The 26,695-nt window shown below is 38.7% G+C and overlaps 1 protein-coding gene across 1 annotated transcript in view; it reads right to left on the reverse strand.

Moving 5' to 3' along the window:
* The window catches only part of SNX5 (sorting nexin 5), a 1,365,310-nt gene that overhangs the window by 656,393 nt on the left and 682,222 nt on the right, over positions 1 to 26,695 (reverse strand). The window contains 3 exon segments of the mRNA XM_044056982.1: positions 2,560 to 2,681; positions 8,604 to 8,620; positions 15,639 to 15,661. Coding sequence (XP_043912917.1) covers positions 2,560 to 2,681; positions 8,604 to 8,620; positions 15,639 to 15,661 — 162 coding nt within the window.

The raw sequence follows: 26,695 nt of genomic DNA on the forward strand, positions 1-26,695 counted from the left end.
CATCCCCCAATTAAACAATTCACTTTTTACCTATTACTTTAATAAAACAAATTTGGCATTTTTTTCCCTTTCTTTGAACAATACTATGCAACATACTAACTAGAGAATAAATAACATTCAATTCATAAATACTTTTTTTAAATAATGTATACATAAATATGAATATTATTATAGAAAATATATACATATTATTCATTTGATATGACCATTGTGAACAATCCCTTTTCCTAAATATTGGAAAATATTGGGAAATGTGTGGAAAGATTACATGGAAAAAATACATTACACCTCCATATTCATTCCATTAGGAAACATAGTTTTTAAATTAAGAATGAACCTTGACTCCATCAAAAGTAATTTCTCACGAAAAAGAGCCTCATTACCATATACAATATACAAAAAAAAAAAAAAAAAAAAAAAACTGAAAGCATGGAAAATCGAACAAGAGTCCTGCAGGTGCACGGCGCCCAGACAATAAACACAAGTGTGACCATCTGTCAGAGACATCTTCTGACAGCATGAGTCACATTTCTTGAATCCAGATGGCTTAGGATCCTTGGACATCCTAACAGAAGAAAAAACCAAGGAAAAAACACACACACCAAAAGGTTAAGGTAACAAATCACAATAAAATATACTACAGTTACCAGAACCACTACACTACAAAAAACTACACTGAACTATAGCAAAACTAACCTTTTTTTTTTTTTTTTTTTTTTTAAAAGGGAGATAGGAAGAAAAAAGGTTATCCTCTAACTTAAACGGACACCTTCTGGATGCAAGGTTATCCTCTAACTTAAAAGGAGAACCTTAAGAGAAAAGAGAAAGGGGGGAGGGGAAACTCTAAATAAAAACGAGTTTCTGAGGGGAAAAGACAAGGATTCAGATACAAACACACTAATTACCAAAGATGTATCTAACGATAATTTCTATGCTAAAAATAACTAGTTTTAAGACAGAAAAAGACAATATAAAAGTTTTATACGACCTGAGCCAGTACAGCAACCTCGCAACAGAAGTGGCAAACGAGATCTGGGTTTCTAGCGCCAGCCATCATGGGATATGGGGAGGCCTCGAGCCAGTATGTAGCTCTTGAGCTTTAGAAGATGGCCGAGCTCCGAACCCCAACCAGCAAGAATGAAGGCGAGATAGATAACTTAACATCTAGAGTTTTGTCTTGCACCACTGCAGTATGGCATTTTCTCAGAGAATTCCATCTGTAAATGAGCCCTTAGCTCATAAGAATTATCGCAGGTAAAGAAATGCAAACAAACAAGTTACAGGGAAATGGCGACTCCTTTTATTTTATTAGACGGAATAGATATTACCTTCTCCGTCTCTCTCTGATGGTATGAAGCAGACAACCCTCAACATTTTTCTATGTTTCACATCAATTTAGTGTTAATACAAATAAAAAAACGAACTGTCAACCGCTTCCACCTGTCGACCATCTGGTGTCAGTTTAACAGATATCAATGTTGTAATCACAAATAGTAAATTATATATATATATATATATATATATATATATATATATATATATATATATATATATATACATATACACACACACACACACACTATATATATATATATATATATATATATATATATATATATATATATATATAGATATATATATATATATATATATATATATATATATATATATATATATATATATACATATACACACACACACACACACACACACACACACACACACACACACACACACACACACACACACACGTGTGATGTCCATTTATTTGATTTAATAAAGTCCATCAGAAATCCAATGGAAGAAAAAGGAACAAAATAGATTAGTATTTACTTTTTTTGCTGTGGAAAACCTGGGTGTACTGCAGCAGGCATTCAATTCACCTGCATGCCCCTTACTAAAAGGCATTAAACTTGGAGTATTAGCTTCCCAAACAGGACAAAGACATCCCTTTCTAAAGGCTGTTCAATCTCATAAGTTAGGACACAATGCAAGCTACCAGGTGTTGACTATATGAAGCTGATTAAATTAACTCAGATGTTTCAGCCATCAGTTAAATGAACAGAACCAATGAATGTGTGCCTGTGCGTTTAAACTATGGGTGTGTATACATCACTTTTTTTATTATTAAGTAGCACTCAAAAGTTACATGGAAGGATGATCATGTTCAGCACAACTGCTGCCACTAGGCACCCCCAGTACTGTCACAGTTCTCGTTAAATGTGAGTGCCAGTTCAGTAAACAAGAGTATTAAGCGTTTTGCCATTAGCTTCAACTGCAGATGAATGGACCTTTTTTCTTTTATTTTGAGTATGCTAAGCAGACATTCTGGATTTGTGTGTGCGTATTGTGTTTTTGTATGACACTGCTTCATTTCTGTAGTACAAACTATAACATTTCAGCACAAGTGGTTGGTGTGCCTCACGTCAAAAGAGCTGCTGCAGCCTGTAGGCAGTAAGTGGAGTAATGAATCAATGTTACTTGCAAAGCGCATACAAACAAGCTCATACACAAAACTGCAGGGCTTTACAAATTTTGATTCACAGGTAGAATGCTTACGCTTCAAGTTCTTGTTTCATTTTGGCAAATTCTTCTTTTGTCATAGAACTTTCCCCTTCACCCAACTTCTGCATTTTGTCTCTTGGAGATTCAAAATCTGGCTTGGGAGGTGCTGGTGGTATCTGTTGAAAGAACAAATGGACTACCTGAACATTAAGTTATAACTGCATGTACTGTAAACTAAACTGCCATTTATTCCGGTAGACTTTTAAACTAATAAGGGCATCTACTTCCACCTTGTGCTGGTATATCACATACACTTACCAAAGCATATCATACATTTATGGAAGTCCTACTACCTGCCCTTCTCGAGAAAGATGGTTCCAAATCTTTCTGCATGTTTCTTTGAAATTCTCTGGCCACATTTTCTATCTCCTCCAGAACAGAAGCTGTGGCAGCTCATGCCTCAAAAACAAACTCAGTCCCTAACAGCAGCTTACTTCGACATGGTAGATAAGGTGTAGGCCATAAATATAAATGAATACAGCGTATATGTTTGTTTACATATATCACACATCTGCCTAAATGCTTTCAATTTATTTATTACTTAGGCAAATGTATGTGCACACATTGGAGATTTTGTACCAGCTTAGAACTGATGTAATTTAATTAAGTATTCTGATGTACAGAAACACATTTTGACAAGAGTAAACCAACACTGCAAAAGAAAATGTAATATTTAAGCATAAAGGTGTAAAATAAAGAGCTTTATGTGCTTTTATGTACAAATATCTGTACAGCTGAAAGGGAAAAGTAAACACAAGCAGATTTTCCTTAATGCTTAAAGGTACTAAATTGGAATCAATATATCAAGCTTAAAATCACCTTACCAATAACTTCTTAGCACACTGCAGTTATGTTAAAACATTAGCATTTTCCTTTAGCACTTCACATGTTGGACATTCCAAGGCGGCTACTAAAACAGCAAAGACCGCTGAAGTTATTTCTGTAATTACAGCCAAACTATTTGAAGTTAAAGATCACACTTCTGTCAACCATAAAACTAGACCTAAGCTACCTTCTCTGCTTTTTAATAAGCATGTGCTTATATTTATTTCCTTCTCAATTTTTAACAATGCATTCTAAACATGGCAAACCAATTTATCTTCCATTTCTACCCTTCTCTTTCATTTTAATGCCATCTTCATTGTATATATGACTGCTTGGTCATACAGATGCTGAAAAAAAAAGGCTACTAAAAATAAATGGAAACTGGGTGATAAAAGTAACCAGAAAAATAAACAAATGCTGAGCTTTGAAATGCTAGGCTAATTACGGCAAACCAGAATCAGAATGGTCAGTTGTCTCAGCTTCTCACACAACTCAATAAAGCCTTCACTAGTGAAAACATTTGTTCACAGTGATAAGTAGATTTGAAGGCAGATAAAACAAAAAAAAAAATCACTTGCTTCAACAAAAATACACCAGCAAGATTCATAGGTAGGTACTAGGCTATTGGCCCTAGGACCTATACAAGCCTAGCCAAAAAGGTACCCTGGCTTTCGCCACCCAAGAAAATTATTTTCCTATGCCCCTGTCAAGCAGAACCACAGAAGTGATCCCCGGGATGAATTTCCTATTACCCATCCAATCAAGATTTTTCTTGAATAGTGCTAATGAGGAGCTCTGACATAGATAGGTAGTCTGTTCCAGAGTATGGGAAGTCTCTGGGACAGGAATCTATCCCTCCAGCATGTTCTGTTTATTGTGGTGACAACGTTTAGGTCCCTAGAGCGTGTAGCTCGGAGGGATTGGTATTTCTTTAAGTGGAGCATGTCCAACAGCTCTGGGTTTGACATAGCTTTGTATGTTAGGGAGAGATCGCCTCAGAGTAGGCGATATGTGACGGAGTAAAGCAGGAGTTTTTTGAGACTGTCTGCGTAAGGCATCTGTTTGAGGCCAGTAATCCTCTTTGTGGGGTATTTGTGGCCTTTCCAGTTGTAGATGTCTTGTGAGGTACATACCAAAAGGGGTATTGTACTCTATAATGGGTCAATTGAGTGATGAGTAGAGGGGAACAATGACCTCTTTTTCTGGATGAGAAACCTTTTGTGATTAGGTGTGCCACGTAGAAGGATTTCCTGACCACTGTGGCGATGTGATTATCAAAGGAGAGACTACTGTCCACCTGTGTCCCAAGGTCTTTTATCACACTTTCGGTGTTAAGTAGACTACTGCCTATGTGGTAGTTCATGGGTACAAAGTTTTTACCAAAGGGGATGACAATGCACTTTTTGGCATTGAGCTTGAGACCATGTCTGACACCAGGCCTCTGTCTCAGTGAGGCCCTTTTGTAGGATGTCCACATCGTTAGGAGTTTCGATTATGGCCCCTAGTTTGCAGTCATCTGCGAATTTAGTTAGCCAAAGACCTTCTGTGTTAGCCTGTACTTCAGAGAAGTAGATACCAGGTAACAAGAAGAAGTAGATACCAAACAGGAGAGGACCCCAGGACCTTGTGGTACTCCACTTGTCACTGGTCTGAAGTCTGATTTGGAGTCTGCTACTTTCACAGTGTGGGTTCTGTCAGTAAGCCAGTTGGCAACCCATCTTGTGACATAGGGATTTACACCTAGTTTAGTGAGTTTATCTATAATTCTTGAGAGGGTGATGGTGTCAAATGCCTTGGCGAGCTCTAGATTGGCTGTGTGAACCACCTTACCCTCATCTATGGCTTTGATGACTACTTCAAAGAAGTCTATCAGGTTTAGGAGACATGATCTGCCTTTTACAAACCCAAATTGTGTGGGGTCCAGAGTTTGGAGATCTCCAATGTCTTTGTTTAGGAGTTCCATGATGATACATTCCATGGCCTTGCAGACGAGGTTAGTCAAGCTAATGGGGCGGTAGTTCCCACTATCTGTTGTGGCCCCCAATTTGTGGAGTGGGATAACTGTCGCGGTGCGCCATTCAATGGGCACAAAGCCTGAGGTGAGGCTATGACTGAACATGGTACTTAGGTGGGGTGCCAGTTCATTCTGTAGTTCATGTAGAAGGCAGCCTGTGATGTTGTCAGGTCCCATGGATGCTGTGTTCTTGGCTTTGGAGAGTGAGGTTTTTATCTGTGCAGCCATGATTACAGGAACTTTGCATTCTTCCGGTATAAAGATGGGCCCTTTAGGTCTAACTTGGCAGTCCCTTTCATTTTCAACTTCAGCTTATAAAGCTTTGAACTTTATTACCCAGAAGGTTTAACTTTGGAAGTTGATCAGTTCGAGTTCAAGTCCCTCACTGTTCAGAAGGTGATACAGACCTGTATTACTTGCAGTGAATGAAGTACTGTCAAGGCTTACAAAAAGAAAAATGTATATAGATCCTTTGCTACAAAAGTCCTTAAATCTTCTGCTATAAGCACTTTCTAGTAATTTCATATAATTATATAGGGCAGAGTGCTCAGCTCATGCTACTGAATATGCCTTTTTTCAGACTAGGAAAATAATGATAAAAAAATGACCCTTCAGTATCAAATCTGAAAACAGTTTAGTCCACGAGTCTTTCCAGTCTTATAATTGAAGGATATACTGAAGAAAAATAAACACCAACTATGAAATGCCAAAATGAGCAAGCCGAAACTGCTTCCCAAACTGTAGAGAAAAAAAAAAAAGTGCTAGTAAAAAAAAACAACAACAAAAGAAAAAATGCACTACAAAAAAAAAAGTAGAGAGAATAGTCCAACAAGCGGTAATACAATAAAAATAAAATAAAAATAAAATATATATGTGTAAATAAAACATACTAAGGAAGCTGCCAATAGAGCAGCCTCATTCAGACCAGGTGGATGGTAAGACCCCAACCTAATTTGCAGTAAAGCTCTGAGAACTAAGGCTTCACTGCAAATAACCCCTCTGCATAATAGGTTACATATTCCTAGTACCTACAACCCTCCATTACATCCACTTCTAGCCATGTTTGAATGCTCTACTTTTAAATTTTTATAGTATGTATAAATAACCAGATAAGTGGTTGTTGGTTGGTTTTTTGATAACATATACGCCGGATGAAGTCATTATGGCAGCAATTTGGACCTCCTTCCTTGTGAGTTCAAAAAAAAAAAAAATAATCCCAGCTATCTAAAAGGTAAGGGGACCATGGATGGGAGATGTTTATGGAAGGAAGGATAAACCAAGATCAGTACAACTATGTGATTACCATTTCCCAAGGACACAACGTATTTGTTATTTAACCTAAAATACAACAATATCATCCCGGGACCCATCGTCCTCCACTTCCACGCAGTGGAAGTCAACTTCCAAATGTGCTGGGTATAAGACCAAATTCTGAGTCAAATACATTCCCCTGTAGGTCCTGATGTCTAAAATATCTAAAATTCCCTTTCTAAAATTTATTAAACAACAAAACAATGCCAACAATTACAAACTAACATGCCTCAGAGTGAACCTTGACAACGCTGCATTCCTCAAGAAATAGCCATTGAATGGGTGTGACAGATTAAAAGCAAGAGGGGCTAAGGGACATGACATCTCCCTCGTTAATGAAAACTACTAGAACTACACTTACAGAGGAACTTTCCAGTGTTTGATTTGACAACACTTGCAGACCACAGGTTGCAGTGTGGGGGCTCAGGTTAGCCAGTATGGCCAACAGTAATGGCCCAGTGGGAACATCTATATATTCTCAACCATTCCATTTTTTTTTAATAATATTCTACAGGTCCAGGTTTTTTCTTTGTCCTCTCTTTTCTGGAACTAAAGCGGAAGGCTAATACATTCATGCATTTTTGGATGATTCTACTGAGAATACAAAGAGATCAACATGAAAGGAACAACAAGATATTTGTGCCACTACTTAAAAAATTTAGTAGAAGAGAAGGTTGACAGTAACTTTTTGTGGTCTACCATTCTTAAGAATTGGAAAGTGTTCGATGGATTCAACTGTATCCACACTAAATTAGGTAGGTTTTTCACCTTTAGTTTGAAAAAAAGAAGGAAATCTGGTTTGAATCTACACTTGAACACACAGGTCAGAACACACCTGGGATGCCACAGTTGTAACTACTGTAGATATGTTATAGATTAGAACAGAGAAAAAATTGACAGAGAGAGACCAAAGAAAAACATAGGTTTACATACAATTCAAAAATGTAGTTTAAATATTAATGTCAAAAGAACTGTACTGCTATGTTCTTATAATTGAAGGATGGTATTTCTGTGTTTCCTTGTAGTAACTGATCATTCAAGTGTGAAGTAACATCTGCCAAAGCTAAAAGAATTTTTTGCCACAAATTTATGCAAATCATTGCCCATTTTCTTGTTCAAGGAATATCTTAAGTCTCAAGTCAGGCAACGTACTACTTGAACACACTGCTGTGGCTCAAGCAGCATACATTACTCTGGCATGTACATTCCATACCATGTAAAGGTTCCCAGAATCTCCTGTGTCAGATGATTATCATAAATTCAAAAAACTTTATTTTGATAATAGCTGGCACGAATCAGTTTAAATCGTAACAGGAAATCTTAGTACACAGGTTCTCCTGGTGAATCATAAAATGGAAACTCGAAACAGAATGCCAATTTCACTTTTCAAAAGTTTATTAACCTTTGAGATCTTAAATGCCATAGCAGATGCATTGTTGGTGGTCACAGAGAACACCCTGTGTACGTGTAACTTATGTGAAAAGGCAGCAAGACCATTACATACCAGCAGAACTTTCCTGTGTTATGCATCACACTCAAAGAAAGCAATTCATCCTCATCACCAGACATAACATAATTATCAGTTACAGCAATTTCAGGAAAGTAAACATATAACAGTAAATGTCCTATGATCACAGTTGGAGTAGCCTAAGCTATATTGGTCCTACCCAAATAGCACCAGACAGCTTTTCAAAGCTAAGGGGTGCCCTCCATGCACTCTGTTATGAGATCGAGAAAGCTCCATATAAAAAACAGAATGTAAAAAGCTGGAAGCTTTCTTGCCCCACAAAAAAAGGAGGCAATAGCCCTGAAAGGAAAAAATGTAAGGAAACAACGAAAAACAAAAACTATATACTCAAAAGTATATATATCCATACCCTGGCAATGCAAGTATACCGCAATAATCTGGGGGTTGGGGGTTAGAGACAGCTACTGCAACAGAGATCTAGTAGAACACCTGCTGTTAGAACACTTTCTTTAGTAAACTTGCCAAATGTTCAGCATTAGATCACTACTGCAATAGCCTAAGCTATATGGGTAAATGACCACAACTTAAATAAAAAAGGGACCAAGCTGCTGCCACGACAATACTTCGAGTCCACCCTTTTCCAAAAAGTCACTAAAGAAGCCAAAGCCCTAGTGGAATGGGCTCCAGCCCTGCCTGGAAGTGGCTTATTATGGTGAGGATAACAAAATGAAATAACGTTCGACAGCCATCTAGAAACAGGTCTGTTTTGACAATGGTTGTCTCCTCTGAAGGTAAGAGGAAAGAACAAACAGCTGATCAGCTTCCCTGAACGACTGGGTTTTGTTTACGCAATCATACCCGCCTGTGACCATGCAGAGTATAAGGAATTGTCTCTTGTTCTTGGTTTCAGGAAAAAAACAGAGGAGATTATGTACTGGCTCAAAGTAAACTGAGACCACTTTAGGCATAACAGAGGGATGAGTTGTCAAAGAAATCCAGTTCTTGTGGAAAAATGAGATATGGCTGAATCACTGTAGGAGCTTGTAACCGATACTCTGCTAGCTGAAGTCAAAGCAACGAGAAACAGTTTTCCATGTCAAAGACCTCAGCAACACAATGAGCTGGTTCAAATGGAAACAAAGTAAGTTTTAAGCCCAAAGTTAAGATATCAAAGCAGAGACACCAGTTTTCTAGAGGGACAGATACGTAAAACCACTTTCAAAAACTGCTTGACCTGACAATAGTTAGAAAGTGGGTGTCCAAGGGCAGACAAGAAGAGATGGCCTATAGATGAATCTTGTTTAAGAAAAGCTACAGGAGAGTAACTCACAACTAATCAAGAACCATAGGAAGGGTCTTAAGTGAGCCCTGGTTCTTTGAATGACACCAGTTTGACAATCTTTTCCACTTATATATATATATATATATGGATTTCCTAGAAACTTTTTGCCTCCTTCAGTACCTGCTGCACATCCACAGAAAAAAGGGTGCCTAAAAGGTTTCAAAATAGATCATCCAAGGCAGTGAATTGAAGAGTTTTCAAACTGGAGGGGGGGGAGGGGGGCTTTATCGTACAACTCCTGTCTTGTGTGAATAAATCCCTTCTGTGGGAAGCCTGTGATAGATCCCAGCTTGAAAAGAAGGCAAGCGTTCTGCTAACTGGGCCAAAAGGGGGTCAGTACCACAGTCTTTGGGGAATTTCTTTACTTATCTGTTCTGAGAGGAGGCAAGCAGATCTGCTTGAGGTGTTCCCCACAGTTGGATCAATTCTTGGAAGACCCCAGGGTGCAGTCTCCAATCATAAGGGTCTGTACTGGTCCTGCTAAGCTTGTTTGCTCTACTGTAATGTATAGCCTGAAGAATCTGGAGGTTATCATAGCAAGTCTGCAAAAGGGCTAAAATATTGTCCCCTTACCCCCATTCATTTATCACATTTCTGTATTGTTGTCTGTGAAAATTTGCACAGGACTAGAAACTAGAGATGATTTAGGGCTTTCAAAGCATTTATAACTGCCAACATGTATGTGCTTCTGTCTTGTTTGCTCTACATATCTTGTACTTTTTACCTGTTTTGAGACTACTCCCAAGACAGGTCTGAAGCATCGCTTGTGACAGACTGATAAGGATGTGCAGGGAAGGATGGAAGACCTGGATTTTGAGAGCAATGGTCTGTCTACCACAGAACTTGTCTCCTTACAACCCCCACAATGGGGATCTGAAAAGATAAAGGGTGAATATACACACAGTCCAGACTTTTACTGCTCTGTAATTGCTTACTACACTTTAATATCCATCAAGGGTAAATGTTCTGAAACTGTCTCCTGAATAAGATCATTAAACAAAATGATTATAACAGAGGATTACACTTGGATTTCTGATCATAACCAACTTACATGTTTGAGACATTTGTCTACAAATACACCTCGAGAGTGGAGTGAAGCGAAGCTCAAGAGGTGAACCTTGGCATCCATATCAAGAATCAGAGATACTTCAGGTGCAGCTAACATTGGATAAGACAGTGATTCAGGTCGTAGTCTGTTCTAGGTCTCAAACCATGTCCCAAGACTCACGCTCCACATTCCTAAGCACCCTGGAGAATATTAGGGTCCAACCTAACACTGTCATACTGGGCAACTTCAACTACCCCTCCATTAACTGGGAAAACTACTCGTGTAACAATACACTTGCCCACATTTCCTGGAATTCATTAATTCCAATGCCCTGGACCAGCTCATTCTTACCACCACTAGAGGTAGCAACATCCTTGACCTGGTCATTACTAACATGGGCAACCATTGCTCTACACCAATAGTCAACTCCTCCTTGGTTAGATCCGTCCACAAACTAATCACCTTGGAAATCCACCCCCCCCCACACACACACACACACAGGTAACTACCATGAAAAACTTCTCCAAAGCTAACTTTGGGCTCCTAAAAACAGAGGTGGCCGACTTCACAGCACCCATGCAAATGGAGAATAGTTGCAAGACCACCAAATCAAACATCAATGCACTGTACGAACACGTACATAAATGCATGGATCTCACCATACCCAATAGAACAAATATCTCTCCTCCAAAAAAGGAAGCCAATCTGGTCGTCTCCCTTTATCAGCCTAAATAAAAAGTTGAGATCCTTCATCAAATCTTCTAAAGCTAGCTATGAAAACAGAATTGCATCAGATAGTAAAGACAACCACAAGGCCCTCTATAATTATGTAAAGAATCTCCATGGTAATACCCAAATTTGCTCTGAGCTACTGCAGAATGGTACCTCCTATACCGAGCCAACATATATTGCCAATATACTGGCAGACAGATTCAGTGCCAACTTTACCCCTCCCCCACAAAGGACCAATCACAACACCAGTAGATTGCCAGGCAATTGCATTGGTTAAAACTGTACTGTCCAAGGCCAAGAATACAGCATCTATGGGACCAGACAATATCCCTGGCTGTGCTCTACATGAACTACCAAGTGAACTGGTATCTCACTTGTGTGCCCTGGTCAATCACAGCTTCACCTCAGGCTTTGTCCCTACCAAATGGCACACTGCTATAGTCATACCTCTCCACAAAGGAGGAGCGACTACAGACCCTGGGAACTATCACCCCATTAGTCTGACAAGTCTGATATGCAAAGCTATGGAACCCATCATCATGGACCTATTAAACAATGATGTAGGGACTCTCCAAACTCTGGATCCCACACAGTTTGGTTTTGTGAAGGATAGATCATGCCTGCTCAACTTGGTCGACTTCTTTGAGTCGGTCACCAGAGCTGTGGATGAAGGCAAGGTGGTTCATACAGCCCACCTTGATCTGGCCAAGGCCTTTGATACCATTTCCCTCTGAGGAATCATAGAAAAACTCACTAGGCATCAACCCCTACATCACAAGGTGGGTTTCAAACTGGCTCACTGATAGAACCCACAGTGTGAAAGTAGGTGACTCCAAGTCAGACTGCTGACCATTCATGAGTGGAGTCCCACAGGGATCGGTCCTGGGTCCTCTCCAGTTTATCTACTTCTCAGAAGTCCAGGCCAACATGAAGGGACTCTGGCTGACAAAGTTCACAGACGACTGCAAGTTGGGAGCCATTAACTCCCCAAGTGATGCTGACATTCTACAGAAAGGCCTCAGAGACCAACTGGTGTCAGAACCATGGCCTTAAGCTCAATGCCAAAAAATGTGTAGTCATCCCCTTTGGGAAAAATACAGTTTCCATGAATTACCACACTGATGGTAGTCCATTGAACACAGAAGGTGTTATAAGAGATCTGGGAACACAGGTTGACATCAACCTCTCTTTTGACCACCATGGTGCCACTGTGGTCAGAAAGTCCTGTGTGGCACATCTCATTACTAAGGGTTTTGCATCCAGGAAGAAAGGTCATTGTCTCCCTCTACTCTGCCCTTATTAGGCCAATCGAGCACAATATCCCATTTGGCATGTACCTCACTAGACACCTGCAACAACTGTTGAGGCCGCAAAAGTACCTCACAAAGAGGATCCTAGGCTGTAAACAATTGTCCAATATGGACAGCCTCAAAAAACTCCAACTATTCCCTATCTCATATCGCCTACTTACAGGCGATATCTGCTTGACTTACAAAGCCATGTTGTCTGACCCAGCTCTGTTAGAAATGCTATACCTAAAGAAATCCCAATCCCTCCGCACCACATGCTCCAGAGACCTCAACCTCATTACCACAATCAACAGAATGTGCTGGAGGGACAGGTTTATAAACCCAGAGACTGCTCATGCTATGGAATAGACTTCTCATATGTCAGAGCACCTCACTGGCCTTCTTCAAGAGAAATCTTGATGAGTGGATGAAAAATAGAAAATTCACCCCGGGATCACTCCAGTGGCTCTACTCGACAGAGGCACTGGGAACTAAGGTCAGGTGGCACGATGGAGGGTAATCCTATGGGCTAGGCTTATAAGGCTCCAGGGCCATTAGCCTAGGACACACCTATGAACCTATAAGAACATAACTGGTTATGACTGCAGAGCCGATCATAATTCTATCTAGTGCATGGAGCTTTATCTCCTCCCTGTACTAACTGTCAGGGAAAATGCTGTAGGAACACAAACATGTTTTACAACTCAAAGCCTTAAAGCATTTACTAATGCCACACACAGCAAGCAGGAGTTAAGGTACTAATGATTTAAAAAAAACATTAGACACTTTGCTTTTATTTAAAAAAAGTGTGGCTGAGGGGGAAAAAGTTTGACAGGTTGGAATATCCAGCAGCTTTTAAATCTGTTTTAGCTTCTACTACCATTTTCTGGGTTGTTTTATGCAAACAGGCTTGGAAAATAAGACAAAATAATGAAAGACATGGAAATGGTGGTTATTTCTGCAACTAAAAAGTCATTAACAAATGCTCTCACAGCAGCAGACATTCCACAGGTAGAAGCAATTAATCACTGGAGGTCTGAATAGCGTTCTCAGTGAAATTTACAAAGATGCTTTCATGCCAATGTAAAAAGTTACTTTAAGAGCAGCAGTCCACAGGTGCAAGCATCATCAGAGGTCTGTACAGTGTGGCAAGTGAAATATAAAAGGACAGTGTAATTAATATTTAAAGGTATATCTGCCTGTAGCTCAGTGAAAAATAAACTAAGTTTGAAACTGTGAGAAGTGAGTAAGGTATACAAGTAGATTCATCCCCATCAACTTTAATACTTGAATGAAAGCATGCAGTTTAGTTTATTTAAATTAAAGGTAGCTAGTGCAACTTTCTCTTAGGGCTACAAGTTGATGTTTTCTGAAAGGATGCAAGCTATTTCTCAAATCTGGAAGGGAAAACAGATGGGAAAAGAACAGATAATCAGTTTAAGTGGGACACAGGCTCTAATATTTACTTTAGCAAAGGTGATCTTAATTTCAGAATACATAACGCCTGTGAGTGCAGCCTGCAGCCTTTGATTTGGGCCAGCTGCTCCTATCTGGTGAGGATAAACTTTGTTTTTGAAAATATATATAGTTTTCTCTGTTTGTTCTAAAGTTAAAGGGAGTGGAAAGTTCTGAAAAATCTATGTGCATTTTTTGCCAGAGTGCAGAAATAACTGCATAAAAGACATCAGCCTGCCAAACAGTGTGTGCATATAAGCCAAATGTTGGAAATGTACATTGAAAAGAGTACAACAAGTAGAAGTAATAGATTTCTATCGCAATGGCTACTCTGTCCATATCATCGTGTTATGCAAATGGTCTTATTGCAGACCAACAGCAAAGAATACTGAATTATATTAAATGTAGGGTGCAAACAGCAATATTGTAGAAGACGCACGTGGCTAGAAAAGGGGCATGTGAATTTTACAAAAAGGATTCCAGGGTGGACATTCAGCAGAATTAGAGATAAATGAAAATGTGATTCATACCACTGATTGCTAGAGGGGTTCCAATAATGACAGAAGAGGGGAAAAAGAAAATAGTAGATTTACTGCAGTAAAGGCTTACTGGTAGGAGAGGTGGATTATGCTGGCATGTATTTATTTTCCAACTAGAACTGCTTGCTAAAGAGCTTAGAAGTTACTAGGCTATGTGCCCTGAGACCCTTACAAGCCTTGGCAATAATTTATTTCAGCTTAAATTTTGAGGAAAACAATCAGCTTTTAACAGGGGATATTTATGGATGGGGGCTAGAATTTGGTTTGCAGAAGTGAAGATGTATCAGGGTAACTTAAAAGGGAAAAATATAACAAAAATAGGGTTGATAACTGAAGAAATAAAATGAGAATATTTTGTATGGAAGATGCGACTTCAGTAGTAAGAACTCAGGAAGAATTTACATATTCCCCAAGGGTCAAAAACTGGGCTAGGATGGAGAGAAAACATACTTTACAGAAGCATGTGGATTTAATTAAAAATAGTGATACATCTCCAATAACTATTTCAGATCAAGCACCAACAAAAACAAAGTTAAAGCCACAAGATAATGAAGTAAATATGAGGTATTCACACTTTCATATTTCCTTACTAGTGGAAATGATTCAACAGTTATGCAAAATCCAGAAGGGATAGTTAAGCGAGTAGGATGAAATGAAATTGGGGTTTATGGTACAGAAATGAGAAAGACATGGGGGATAGTAGTATTGCAGAATAAACAAGGAGAATCTCACAGAAGAGCATCTCACAGTGCAAAAGGGGAACTAAGGAAGTATTTGGATAATATACAGCAGTTTAGAAAAGTTACTTTTAAAGCAGCAATTTTAATACCTTCAGATGGGTTTTATTCTCAAAAACTTTGCAAAGAGACAAGTTACAAGCCTAGCAAGTTTATTTAAGGTATATATATCAGATCAATTTTGTAAAACAATATATAGTGTTCTGTACTCTTAGTAATAGCATAGAATGAGTACAACTTACATTTACAAAAAAATGCCCGATATTAAGCAGTTATGCTATAAGAATAGATATGTTTCAGTGGGTCTTTATACCCTCATTTTAGATCAAAGATTGACTAATATTTACCTATAAGGTGTTTAATAACTTTTTTCAGTAATAAAAAGAACAGAAATTGTCATTTAACTCACAAGATGGCACAATTATGGAGTAAATTACCAGAATATATCAGAGGTGTGAATAATCTTGTAAAATTATAAGAAGTCTTTGGATGATTGGGCTTGGCAACAATCACCAAGATAGTGCTCCTTGAAAGCCAAGGCTTAAACACTAACTAGTGAACATAAAATATCTACAACGTTTTCTTTAATATCATTTAAAAAAAAAGAGGGGCACCAGCATATTGGAAGAAATCTGTGGTGGCTACTTTACCCAAAGAGAGTAAAGACCCTTCAGACCCAGCTTCATATAGACCCATTTCAATTTTAAACCATAATCGTAATGTGTTTGTGTTTATACAAACTAATAGAACGTCAAAGATGATGCTAAAGTTAACAGATAAGAATCAATGTGTTTTATTTTGGAGGGAGGCAAACATAATAATGATTAAGAAGGAAGTAGAATATAAAAGAGTGGTTGATTGTTGATGGATCTTAATGCAGAGAAAGCATTGATACAGTCACAAGTAGAGCAACTGAAGCATTTGTGTTTCCTCATAAAACAGTAAGGTTAATTAGCAGGATATAAGGAAGGATGAAGGCAAAAATTAAAGATGGAAGGGTTCCTCTCTGACACAATGTGTCTAACAGAGGAACCAGTCAGGGACATCCTGTTTCCCCTTTATTTGCTTTACATTTAGAACCATTACCAAAGAAAATAAGGTCTCAAATTCAAGAATATACATGATATTGTAGTCAACAAAAAACGGCCTCATTTAAATATTTTGTGAAAATTTCAAGCCTTTATGGAACAAAAAACTAAGATAAAACAAAGGCTATAAACTATGTTCCCACATATGAACTGGTTCAGCAACATCCATAATTATGGGTACATAAGATGAATTATTTCAGTATATGGACTAAAGGATTTTATGGCAGCTAAGGATATGTGAAAAGTGACTAAACAAACGATAATACAAAAACTGAGAAACTGGAAGCTCTTAACTGTACATATGACTAGTAATATACAAAAGTGGTGAAAATGTGTCAAATCCCTTTAGTTTTATATTCATGTAAAGCATATTTTTATCAACCATTGCAGAAGTCGTGGATGATAATTAAGAGCTGAAGGAATTTGTTTGGGAAGGGGAAGAGGGCAAAAGTTAAGTCGGAGAAGTTGATTCTCCTCATAAAACAAGGTGATTTAGAATTACTTGATCTGAAGGGATACTTTAGTGCTACACAGATAAGACTTGTATACATAACACAAGCAGAAGGTATAATGAAGGATGGTTTGAAAAGTACGATTGTGGTTGCAGGTCCTGAAGGAGAACAACCATACAGAATATTATGCTCTTAAAGTAGCAGAAAGAAATAAGCCAACACATGAATGGACAAAGCAGATTTTACCAATATGGATGACTGCAGGTAAGGGTATAGAAAATAGGCAACAGGAAGCTGGAATTTACTGGGGAAAAAAATCAGGTCTGGAGATAAGGTACTGACAGCAAATAACTAGAGAGAAAGAAAGAGAACAGATTGGGACGAGGACAAGTAGAAGGTTGGACTAGAGGTTAGAGACTGCCTTCCCTATAAGGGATTGAGAAGAGTAAAAGCAAACAGAAAGGTAAAGGGGAGTGTTAAGTGGAAGACCAGCTCTGGTACAGTTTTAGTGGAGTCTAGAACAGAAGCTGCTGCTAAACTAGGATAATGAGCAAGACATGTAAAATACTGCATAATAACTATAAGGGATAAATCAGAGGATGTTAGAAAACAATTGGAGAATGGTAACGCAATTTATAAAGAAAATGGGAAGATGCACTTCAAGGCGTGCAACAAAGTCCTGAAGATTTTGGATTTTTGTGTGTATTTTTATGTGGAAGTGTTTGCATATGTATTTTTATTCTCAGAGCAAACCTCAGAGAATTTTTCCTCTAGTAGATGGCCGATGGTGGATAATAGATAATGGAGGTAACTGGAACATAGGTTAGAACTAGGCCAACTGCCCTTGTGAGCCATTTCAAGCCTAGCCAATTACCCCATGTAAGAATCAAACCCTGCACCTTGCGTCTGTAAGGTAAACACCTTAACCATTATGCCATCCTCCCAATTATATGTCTTTTGGAATACAATGAACGGAGATTTAAAACATTCTCTGTTCAGTACTTTGTCAGAAATGTTGGGAGACCAAATGGTTGCAATAAAGGAAAATATTCTTTAGAGCTGGGAAATAAATTGCCTAGGCAGTTGAGGTTCTTTTGGCTGCTAAAATGCAAGTACTAGAAAATGGAAAATCAAAATCTAAACCAACTGTAATTCAAGTACCGAATATTGTAAATCATATAAAAGAACTGGAGGTGGGATGTTTAAACATGAGAAGGGCCAAATTACATAAAACAAATGGAATCTGTGGGAAAACACATACTTAATTATATTCAAAAGAAGGCGTGGGGTTTAAGAGGAGGCAGAAATTGAGCAATCTGTGCAATGTTGGAGTGCATGAAAATTGTTAAAAATATATATGCATATTGCATGAAAATAAAGGTTACTATGGTTTATTTCTCTTCTATTAATGCATGTGTACCCATGTCATTGCATATAAAGCAATTTAATAAAGATGTTTAAAAAACTGGCTGATCTGGAACAACTCTGTTGTGCAAAAGATAGATGTTAAACAAATCATCTGCCAAAAAAATTTACTACAAATTGCTACAATGAATATACGGTTCACTGACAGGAAACAGCTAGAATGTGGACCAACATGGTAAGGAGACTGGACATCCTGTGTATCCAGGAGACTAGGTGGTTGGGCAGTGAAGCAAAGTCACTTGACTTTGTATCAATAGTCGACTACTCAGGAGGAGGATAAAATACAAATGGAGTCGACTACTCAGGAGGAGGATAAAATACAAATGGTGTTGGGACTGTAATGACAGCCTTCAGAAGACAGTTAGTTATATCTTTAATTCTGATGACCTCCCTAACTGCTATTGCACTCTTGTATAAATACTGCTCTGTGTCGTAAAGCAGGGTCATGATGGCAAGGAAAAGAGTGCATTTGGGGAACAGTAGCAGAACTATTGGATAAAAGTAGGCCAAAATTTGTAATTGGTAGAATTAGTGCAGGCTATGTACAGTAACCCCAGTGACAAATACGAACACAGTATTCATGCTAACAAGGGGAAGTGGGAATTCATGAGGGTACAGCATGGAGCCCACTACTGTTCATACTGGTGATGGACTACATTAGGGGTCAAAGGGGACATATCAACAAAGTTGCTGAATGCAGATGAGGCATTACAAACAGACTCCAAACAGCAGCAAATAGGGGACTGGAATGAAAAACTGAAGGCACATGGGATGAAACAGAGTACAGAAGACAGTTGTTATGGCAACAAATGGTGGGTAAGGAGATGAAAATGGAATCAGAAGGGAAAATGCTGAAACATTAACGGCTTCAAGTGTCTGAGATGGGTGTCAGGAGAATGGAAGGCTGAATAAGGAGGCCAAAGCTAGAATCAGAAGTTCTGCAGCCAAATGGCACAGTGTGAAAGAAGCATGTCAAAGAACCTGATAAGTAAGACATACAAAACAGTGGTATGACCAGTTCTACTGTATGGCACAAAACCTGAACAGTAAAGGCAAAGCAGTTGAAGATCTACCCTCACTGGTGACGGGTGAAATGCCTGAGATGGGTGGTAGGACACGGAGACAGACAAAAAAATGAGGACAGACTAGAAGCAAAAGTAACGCCAATTGCAGAGAAGGTTAAGAAGACAGTGGTTTGATTAAATATGCAGAAAAGCAGACGGCAATTTTGGTGAAGATGATTTAGGAGGGACAGGAAGAAAGCAAGAGGAAATAAAGATGCCCAGCCAAGAAATGGACCACGCAAGAGAAAACATGATAGTCAGGCATGACTGCTGAAGGTGAAGACTGGCGCTGAATCAAAAGAGGCGGTAACAGCTGATGTGACCCTTCAAAACCCATGTAGAAAAATGCAGGGAAAAGGGGGGTCAATTATGAGAATTCATCTTACAATGTCTATTTACTCTATTATGTATTGCAAGAGTTTTGTTTCTTTTTGTGTTCTTGTAGACATTCAGGTGAAGCTGGAATAGGTCCATTTGACTCAGTGCTCTGCTCCCATCTATCCATCCTGATCCCCTCTGCTTTTGTTAAAATAAATAGAATAAAACATTCATGGGATACAGTGCTCTGATTTTAAAGGCTCAGATCCCTCTACATCTTTTTTTATGCAGTGTTAAACATGTGGCACTCTTAACCAAACAATGACAAATCTCTAGAGCCTTCAAAAAGTATTGGCTGTTTGAGATCTTGCTTTAACAAGTACAAGTCTATAATATGAATTTTTTTTTACTGGAAAGAGAAAACGCTTATCTGAGTAAATCCTGGGAATATCCACCCGATACAGACATACACATTTCTACACCTTCTGAAGTGTCTGTCAATCTGAATTAGGCCAACTGATGCTCAAGCTGATGAACTTCACAGTCAGGAATAAACCGTCACTGATGGACAGTGTCAGTTTAAATCGGACAGTCCTCCACAAAAAAAAAAAAATCCTATCAATTTCAAGCAAACATTTGAACCAGAAATTGGGTAGATGCTTAAGGAAGACCACCTGGCAGAAAAATGAATTGGCAGTGGAGTACCACTGAACAAATCTGGAATATTGTTATAGAATTCTGAATGAAGGACCAACATTTTGTTGCATAAGTACAGGAAGCAATCTTTAAGGAGTAGTCCATTTTACTGGGGAAGAATTCATAGAGTTTCTGATTCAAGCTTTTAATTGCTGACTGTCTCAAACAATCATAGTCTGCTCCTACTTGTCAAGTCTCATTAAGGTGAATGTTGTCACATTAATGGGGAATGTTTCCCTACAGATAGATCAGAGTTCTGTATACAGGAATTCAACCATCGCCTTTTCTCTGACTCTGTGATAGGGATGGAGACTTTCCTTTCTTGAAAAAAATAAATAAAAACAGTAATTCTGCTGATGGACAGCTAATAAGTTAAGACTGTGATATCAGGACTTACTAGCTTTCAGACAGGCTGGCCCTTTCACAGGCTAAACTCAAAGAGCTTACATTTGACGATTTTGCTGCCAAAATTATGGACCAAATCCAATGTCAGTAGTGTCAATTGAGCTTGGTTTTATAAACAGATCCAGGTTTGGAGAGTCATGAAAAGGTGTCCACAGTCCATCTCTTTGGGATCAGAAACTGAAGAGTAAAAAAAAAAAATTATTTGCACCAGGAAAGCAAATGGTTGAACTGACGCTTGACTGGACTACTGGGGGGATAAAGCCAAATGTCAGACTACCTGGAATGGGAAGAGAAGAAAATTCTTTGCTGCATACTGTTAGTACTATTAATCCAGAACATGTTGTGATTAAGGGTCATTCTTCCTAAAGGAGAAAATCTTCCTCAGACAGCCATTGTGTAAAACAGACTAGAACAGAAGAAAACGATCACAAATTTATGAGAAAAGAGGTTCTAGTGCACTGGTAAACCTGTTTCTATAGCCAAGTTCTACGGGGATAATGAATAGCTTTGACTTTAGGGATGGGTGTATAACCAAGCAAACCTTTTCATCACAGGACCAGTAATTGCATCAGACTTGCATATAAGGATAACTGTACAGAGTTTATTAGTATGACATGGAAACTTACTTATATTTTCATTGCTGAGATTAGTATCAGTCATTGAATGATCAACAGCCTCACTTTGATTCAGAATCTCCAATACTTTTAAATACAAGTCTGGAAATTAAGATTCCTTACTTTCAGGATAGCAGAGGTTTATACTGCTTCTCATATTGACACGTATTTCTGTTTTTGTTAGTTAAGATGTCAAAATTGCTTTTTTAGATTCTCTTAAGCACAGAGGTCTATGACTGCCAAGTCTGCCAAAAGCTGTAGCATGTTCTAAAACTCAATAGGCATACAGGAGTACCTATGAGAAGATGCCAGACAACTGGTTTCACCAAGTCAAATTCTTTTGCTCAGCCTGAAATATGGGAATGAAGGAAGTGCTAAATAAGCCCCTAAACAAAAGATACCCATAGGAGGGTAGGCAGAGGAAAAGGCTCTGGAGGTTCTGAATTTAAACTTAACCTCAAAGGAGGAGAAAGGTGCTTCAAATACAAGTTATAAAAATCTGTAAAAAAATACACAACTGTGTTCAGTAAATGTGTAATAAAGACATATGATGTGGAAGACTGTACAAAACCTGTAACTGTCATGTGACAAGCTATACAAAAGTAGACTTTTTTTTTTTTAATTATGCGTACAGTGCAGCTCTGAAAAACTGTTTTAAACACACAAACACACTAGACATGACAGCAAAGCTTTGAACCCAAACTGCTACTTCCTGTCAAACAGCTATGCTACTTCTAGAACTTTTGTTATTTATGCAGCATTGTTTTGGTGAAAGATACCTGGACTTAAAATTTTGACCTAGAAAGAAGTGAAAGGTTAGGACTTCTATAAACTAAAAAAGGGGATTTGTCTAAAAGGACTGTGCTAACTGCTTACTTCTCATTACTGACACATTCCAGAATAGCCCTCTGGAGCTTCTTTGAGTCTTTCTTTGAAACTCAGTTCAGTAGCTTTTCCAGACAGTCTGTACTTTCCTCCTGGACAGTTTGGTGGAGTTAAAAGTATGAAAACAATGAAGAAAATCCCTGCATGGACTCCAAATGAAAAGAAAGATTGCTCCTCATAGTCAGTGAGCTCATGTCTACAGATTTTGCCAGTTTATCTTAAAGTCACACAGATCAGAGGCTAATACATTAGTCATCTTCAGTCATCGGTAGAACTGTCTGTTAGAGCTTTTCATACAGAATCTTAATTCACATTTCTCTGTGCAAGAGCAGGTTTTGTACACTTAAAATGTAATCTATAATCTCCCAAATTCTTTAAGATAAGAAAAAAAATCAAAATTCTATCTCAAAAGCTTCCTGCTGGTTGCTTGCAGACAACTGCAAAAAACACTGGTGAATGACTGCTGGCATTTGACTTTTGATGACAGACTACTTATCTACAACTACCATAACATAACACGGTTGACTCATTTTAATACTGCGAATTAATTCATAACTCAGTCTACCAGACTGTCTGGCTTGAAAAAGTGTCACAGCAAAGCTGGGATGATGTAGCACTGAAAAGGATATTTTTAACCCATCCTGGATAGTCACTGCCAATCAATTGCCAGCACAAGTTCTTCATAAGAGTACACAGTAAATTTAACCTAGATGAGTCAGACTGGTTGGGCTTGGTGACAGTGTATCATGGTAAAAGCATTGAAAGTTAATTTTATCCCTCCTAGAGGCACTGGAAGAATAGCAGTTTTCAACAATGTACAATTGCTCATTGAAACAGTGAAATGCATGACTGAGAACATGGTAGGTAAATTCCTGAGAAGCCAGTGTAAATAACTTTACTCTTCAGCTATTCTGTGTGAAGTTTATTTCATAGTGACTGGCGCTGGTCATAGCCCAAGGTAGCAATGTTCACTTGCCACATAATCTTAAGGCTGAGCACCTTTGTGTATATTATATATTACTGCAGGACCGGCCTTTGTTCAACTGGTGCCGTAGGGAAAAGGTCTCCACAGTACCTTCCCCCAACACCATCCTGTGCCCCAGTCCTGGTCTACCTACAACATCCAGATTACTGGAAAAGGGCCCCTGCTAGAGCTACGCCCTAGATAACTGCTAGCTGGACTATGCCTAAGGCCAGCTATGTATTACTGCAAGGTGCATGGTTTGTTAGGCCATCCTTGATATATTAATTGCAAGCAATGGTATGAATTTTCCTGTATAGTTTATAAAACAGTTTTGCCACCAAAATGTCTGCACACTCTTGCAGTCACAAGGCAACTACAGAAATACATAATGTACAATTGTTTTGTTTACTTACTGTATAATTTTTCTTTTTTTAAAACAGTAAGTTAGCAGGCAAAAGGAGCTCCAAGGAGAATGGCAAAATATCAGTGGCACAATTGGCTGAAGACCGTGCACAAACACTGGTCTGCCCAAAGATGAGTTGATAGCTACCCTGAGTATGCTGAAGTTTAGTCCACTGAATCTGGGAATAGCATGGTAGGGGCTTTAGGCACCTAGTAAAGTAGCAATTCAATACTTCCTGATATCATCTCAAAATCAGCTTGGAAGGAGGAAATTGGAGCTGGAGATGGGACAAGAAGCACATGAGATAAAACACATTAAGCTGCAAAGGGAGGAAGAGCACAGAAAAGTTTCAGTGAGGTGAGGAGCAAGAAAAAAAGCAAAACCATCACTAGCATAAAAAAGATTCTCAGTCTTTACTAAATGTGCACAAATAGCAGGAGTGATGGCTCAGAACTGGCTGTTAAACCAGTTTCCTCAGTACAAAAAAAAGGAATCGCTGACAAATAATGGAAGAAGTGTCTTCTCTTGGTCATCAAGTGAGTTGGTAGCAAAATATGGCTACAGCCCACAAAGGTGGAAGCAATTTAGGCGTGTTCTACTCCTGTTACCAAAACAGGATAAGGGCATTCCTTGGGACAGCGTAGTTACTACAGTAAGCTCATCCATAAGCTCATCTCTCCCTAAGGCACAAAAGTTGTACTTTTTACAGACCTGAGCCAAGGAATAACCCAGATAAGTTAACTGGGCACAGGTTTGTAAGCAGGCATAACAAGAGTTTAAGGGAGCCTTGAGTAGAACCTCTGTACTCGTGTCCTGATTACAGTAAAAAGTTTTTAAGCAAGTACAACTTTCAAACCATAGTTTGGGGGTTGTACTTGGCAAGGTCTCTAAAAAGGGCAAGAAACATCCAGTAGTGTACTTTACTTGTAGACTTTAGCCAAGAGAAGAATCATATGACGCTGTGTAGAAGGAATGTACAGCCTATCCAAAAATGCAACCCCACCTATATGGTAGAAAATTCATGGTGCTTACAGATCACAGTCCAAGTGGTTACAAAGGGCCAGTGGGCAAAATAGCAAGCTTCCCAGGTGGAGACTGCAAGCAGTCCAGTATGACAAAATGTAGAAAAGGGGTAGTGCAAACACAGATGGACTGTGAAGACACTTGACAGAGTAGTGGAATTAAAAGGAATGCACCTTCAGCTCAAGCTAATTTTTTTAGGGTGTTTAAAGACAGCTCACTTGAGAGATCTAGAAAGGGGATAGAAATATGAAAAACTGTATAAAACATGCAACTGTTTCCCCAGTGGAGATGCAGCAAAGATGTAAAAATGAAAAAGTTGTAGAAAACCTGCAACTGTTTTACAGTAAAGATGCAGCAAATGTATGAAATGTGACAAGCTGTGTAAAAGAAGTCTGTTACTCCTTGCAGGACTGCAGCAGAGCTTTGATAGTGACACTGTTGCTTGTGCATTCAAGAGAGAGAGAGAGAGGGTGTGTGTGTGTGTGTGTGTGTGTGTGTGTGTGTGATATATATGGATCCCTATCAGTTGATCAAGTTTCCAGAAACTCAAAATTTATATCAGTGAGTTGATATGATCAAATTTCTGAAAACAAAGCTTTTGAATGGAGATTGCCGTACAGTGAGGATTGGGACATTTACTGTTTTCCTCACTGTAGTGTGATCTCGTAGGGTATATATAATATGCAGGGGGTATGGGGGGCACAGGGGGGCTTGCCCCCCTACAAAAATGTAAAAAAAGGTATAATTGTGTGCTTCTTGTTTCTGTTTTTTTTTTTTTTTTTTTAATGTTCAAGTTTTCAGAAATTCGATCATACCTTCTGACCGATATGAATTTTGAGTTTTTGAAAACTATCAACTGACATAGATCCATACATAATATATATATAAAATTACACACACACACACACACACACACACATACACACACATACACACACATACACTTCCGTCTCCCTAGACTCACTTCCCATTAACCACAGTTCTAATCTTCTAATCCCAAAACAAGGACAGTGCAGTGGTGCAGCAGTAGCTTTGTCACCTCACAGCAAGAGGTTTTTTGGTTCGATTCTCGGTTGGGGTGCCTTCTGTGTGGAGTCTGCATGTCCTCCCTGCATTCATGTGGGTGTCCTCCGGGTGCTCCAGTTTCCCCCCACAATTCAAAAATAGGCGTCTGGAGCATTTTTCCCCCAGCCTCCACTGAAAATTGGCTTAATTCCAAGTTGGACTTTCCTTAGGGAAATTTATCTGGATTTAAAGATCTTACCCAACAGGAAATGAAAGGTCAGGATTTCTTTATTTGCTGGAGAGATGAGGGACTGGTCTAAAAAGGACTGTGCTTGCCACCTACCAGTATTCATTGCAGAATATCCCTCTAGATGTTCAAGTGAAGTGACTCTTTCTTCAAAAATAAGATCAGCCATTAATAGAATCTGCTTTTTCCTTACAGTGGAGTTTTAACAAGCCAGACAACAGGGAAGAAAATTACTACTTAGACTACAGATGATGCAGAGTAGAGAAAGACTGCTGCCTACAGTGATTGAGCCCATTCATGAGAAATTTTGCCCATTTGTCTAACTGCTAAATGGTCCTAAAGGTCACAAGTGGACAGATCACATTTATCTTCATTTGGTGGCACTGGTACAGACAGCTCGATTAGACAGAGTCTTCCTTATGTCACATATTTGCTGAAACCCTTTTTATATTTCTCTTTGCAAGAGTACATTTCTATACTTTATATTTATACTATATCACCCAATACTTTACATAAAGTTTCAGTATTCTGTCTCAAAAATTAAAGATCAGCTACTTAGAGGTTTATGAGGATAATCAAGGAAAACTGCTGAATTACTACTGTTGCCATCTACCTTTTGAAGAGAGGCACTGCTTAGTTGTAGCTACAGTTGGCTCATTTTAAAAGTGTACAGTAATTGTGACTCTGGTGTACCTGACAGGTTGAGATGGCTGCAACAAGAACTGTAAAAGAAGGAAGGGGAAGTGGCACTGACAGGCTTATTTTTAGTCCTTCAGGAAAA

The sequence above is a fragment of the Protopterus annectens genome, chromosome 1.part2 (assembly GCF_019279795.1).
Source record: "Protopterus annectens isolate FY-2018-M chromosome 1.part2, PAN1.0, whole genome shotgun sequence".
NCBI lineage: Eukaryota > Metazoa > Chordata > Ceratodontiformes > Protopteridae > Protopterus > Protopterus annectens.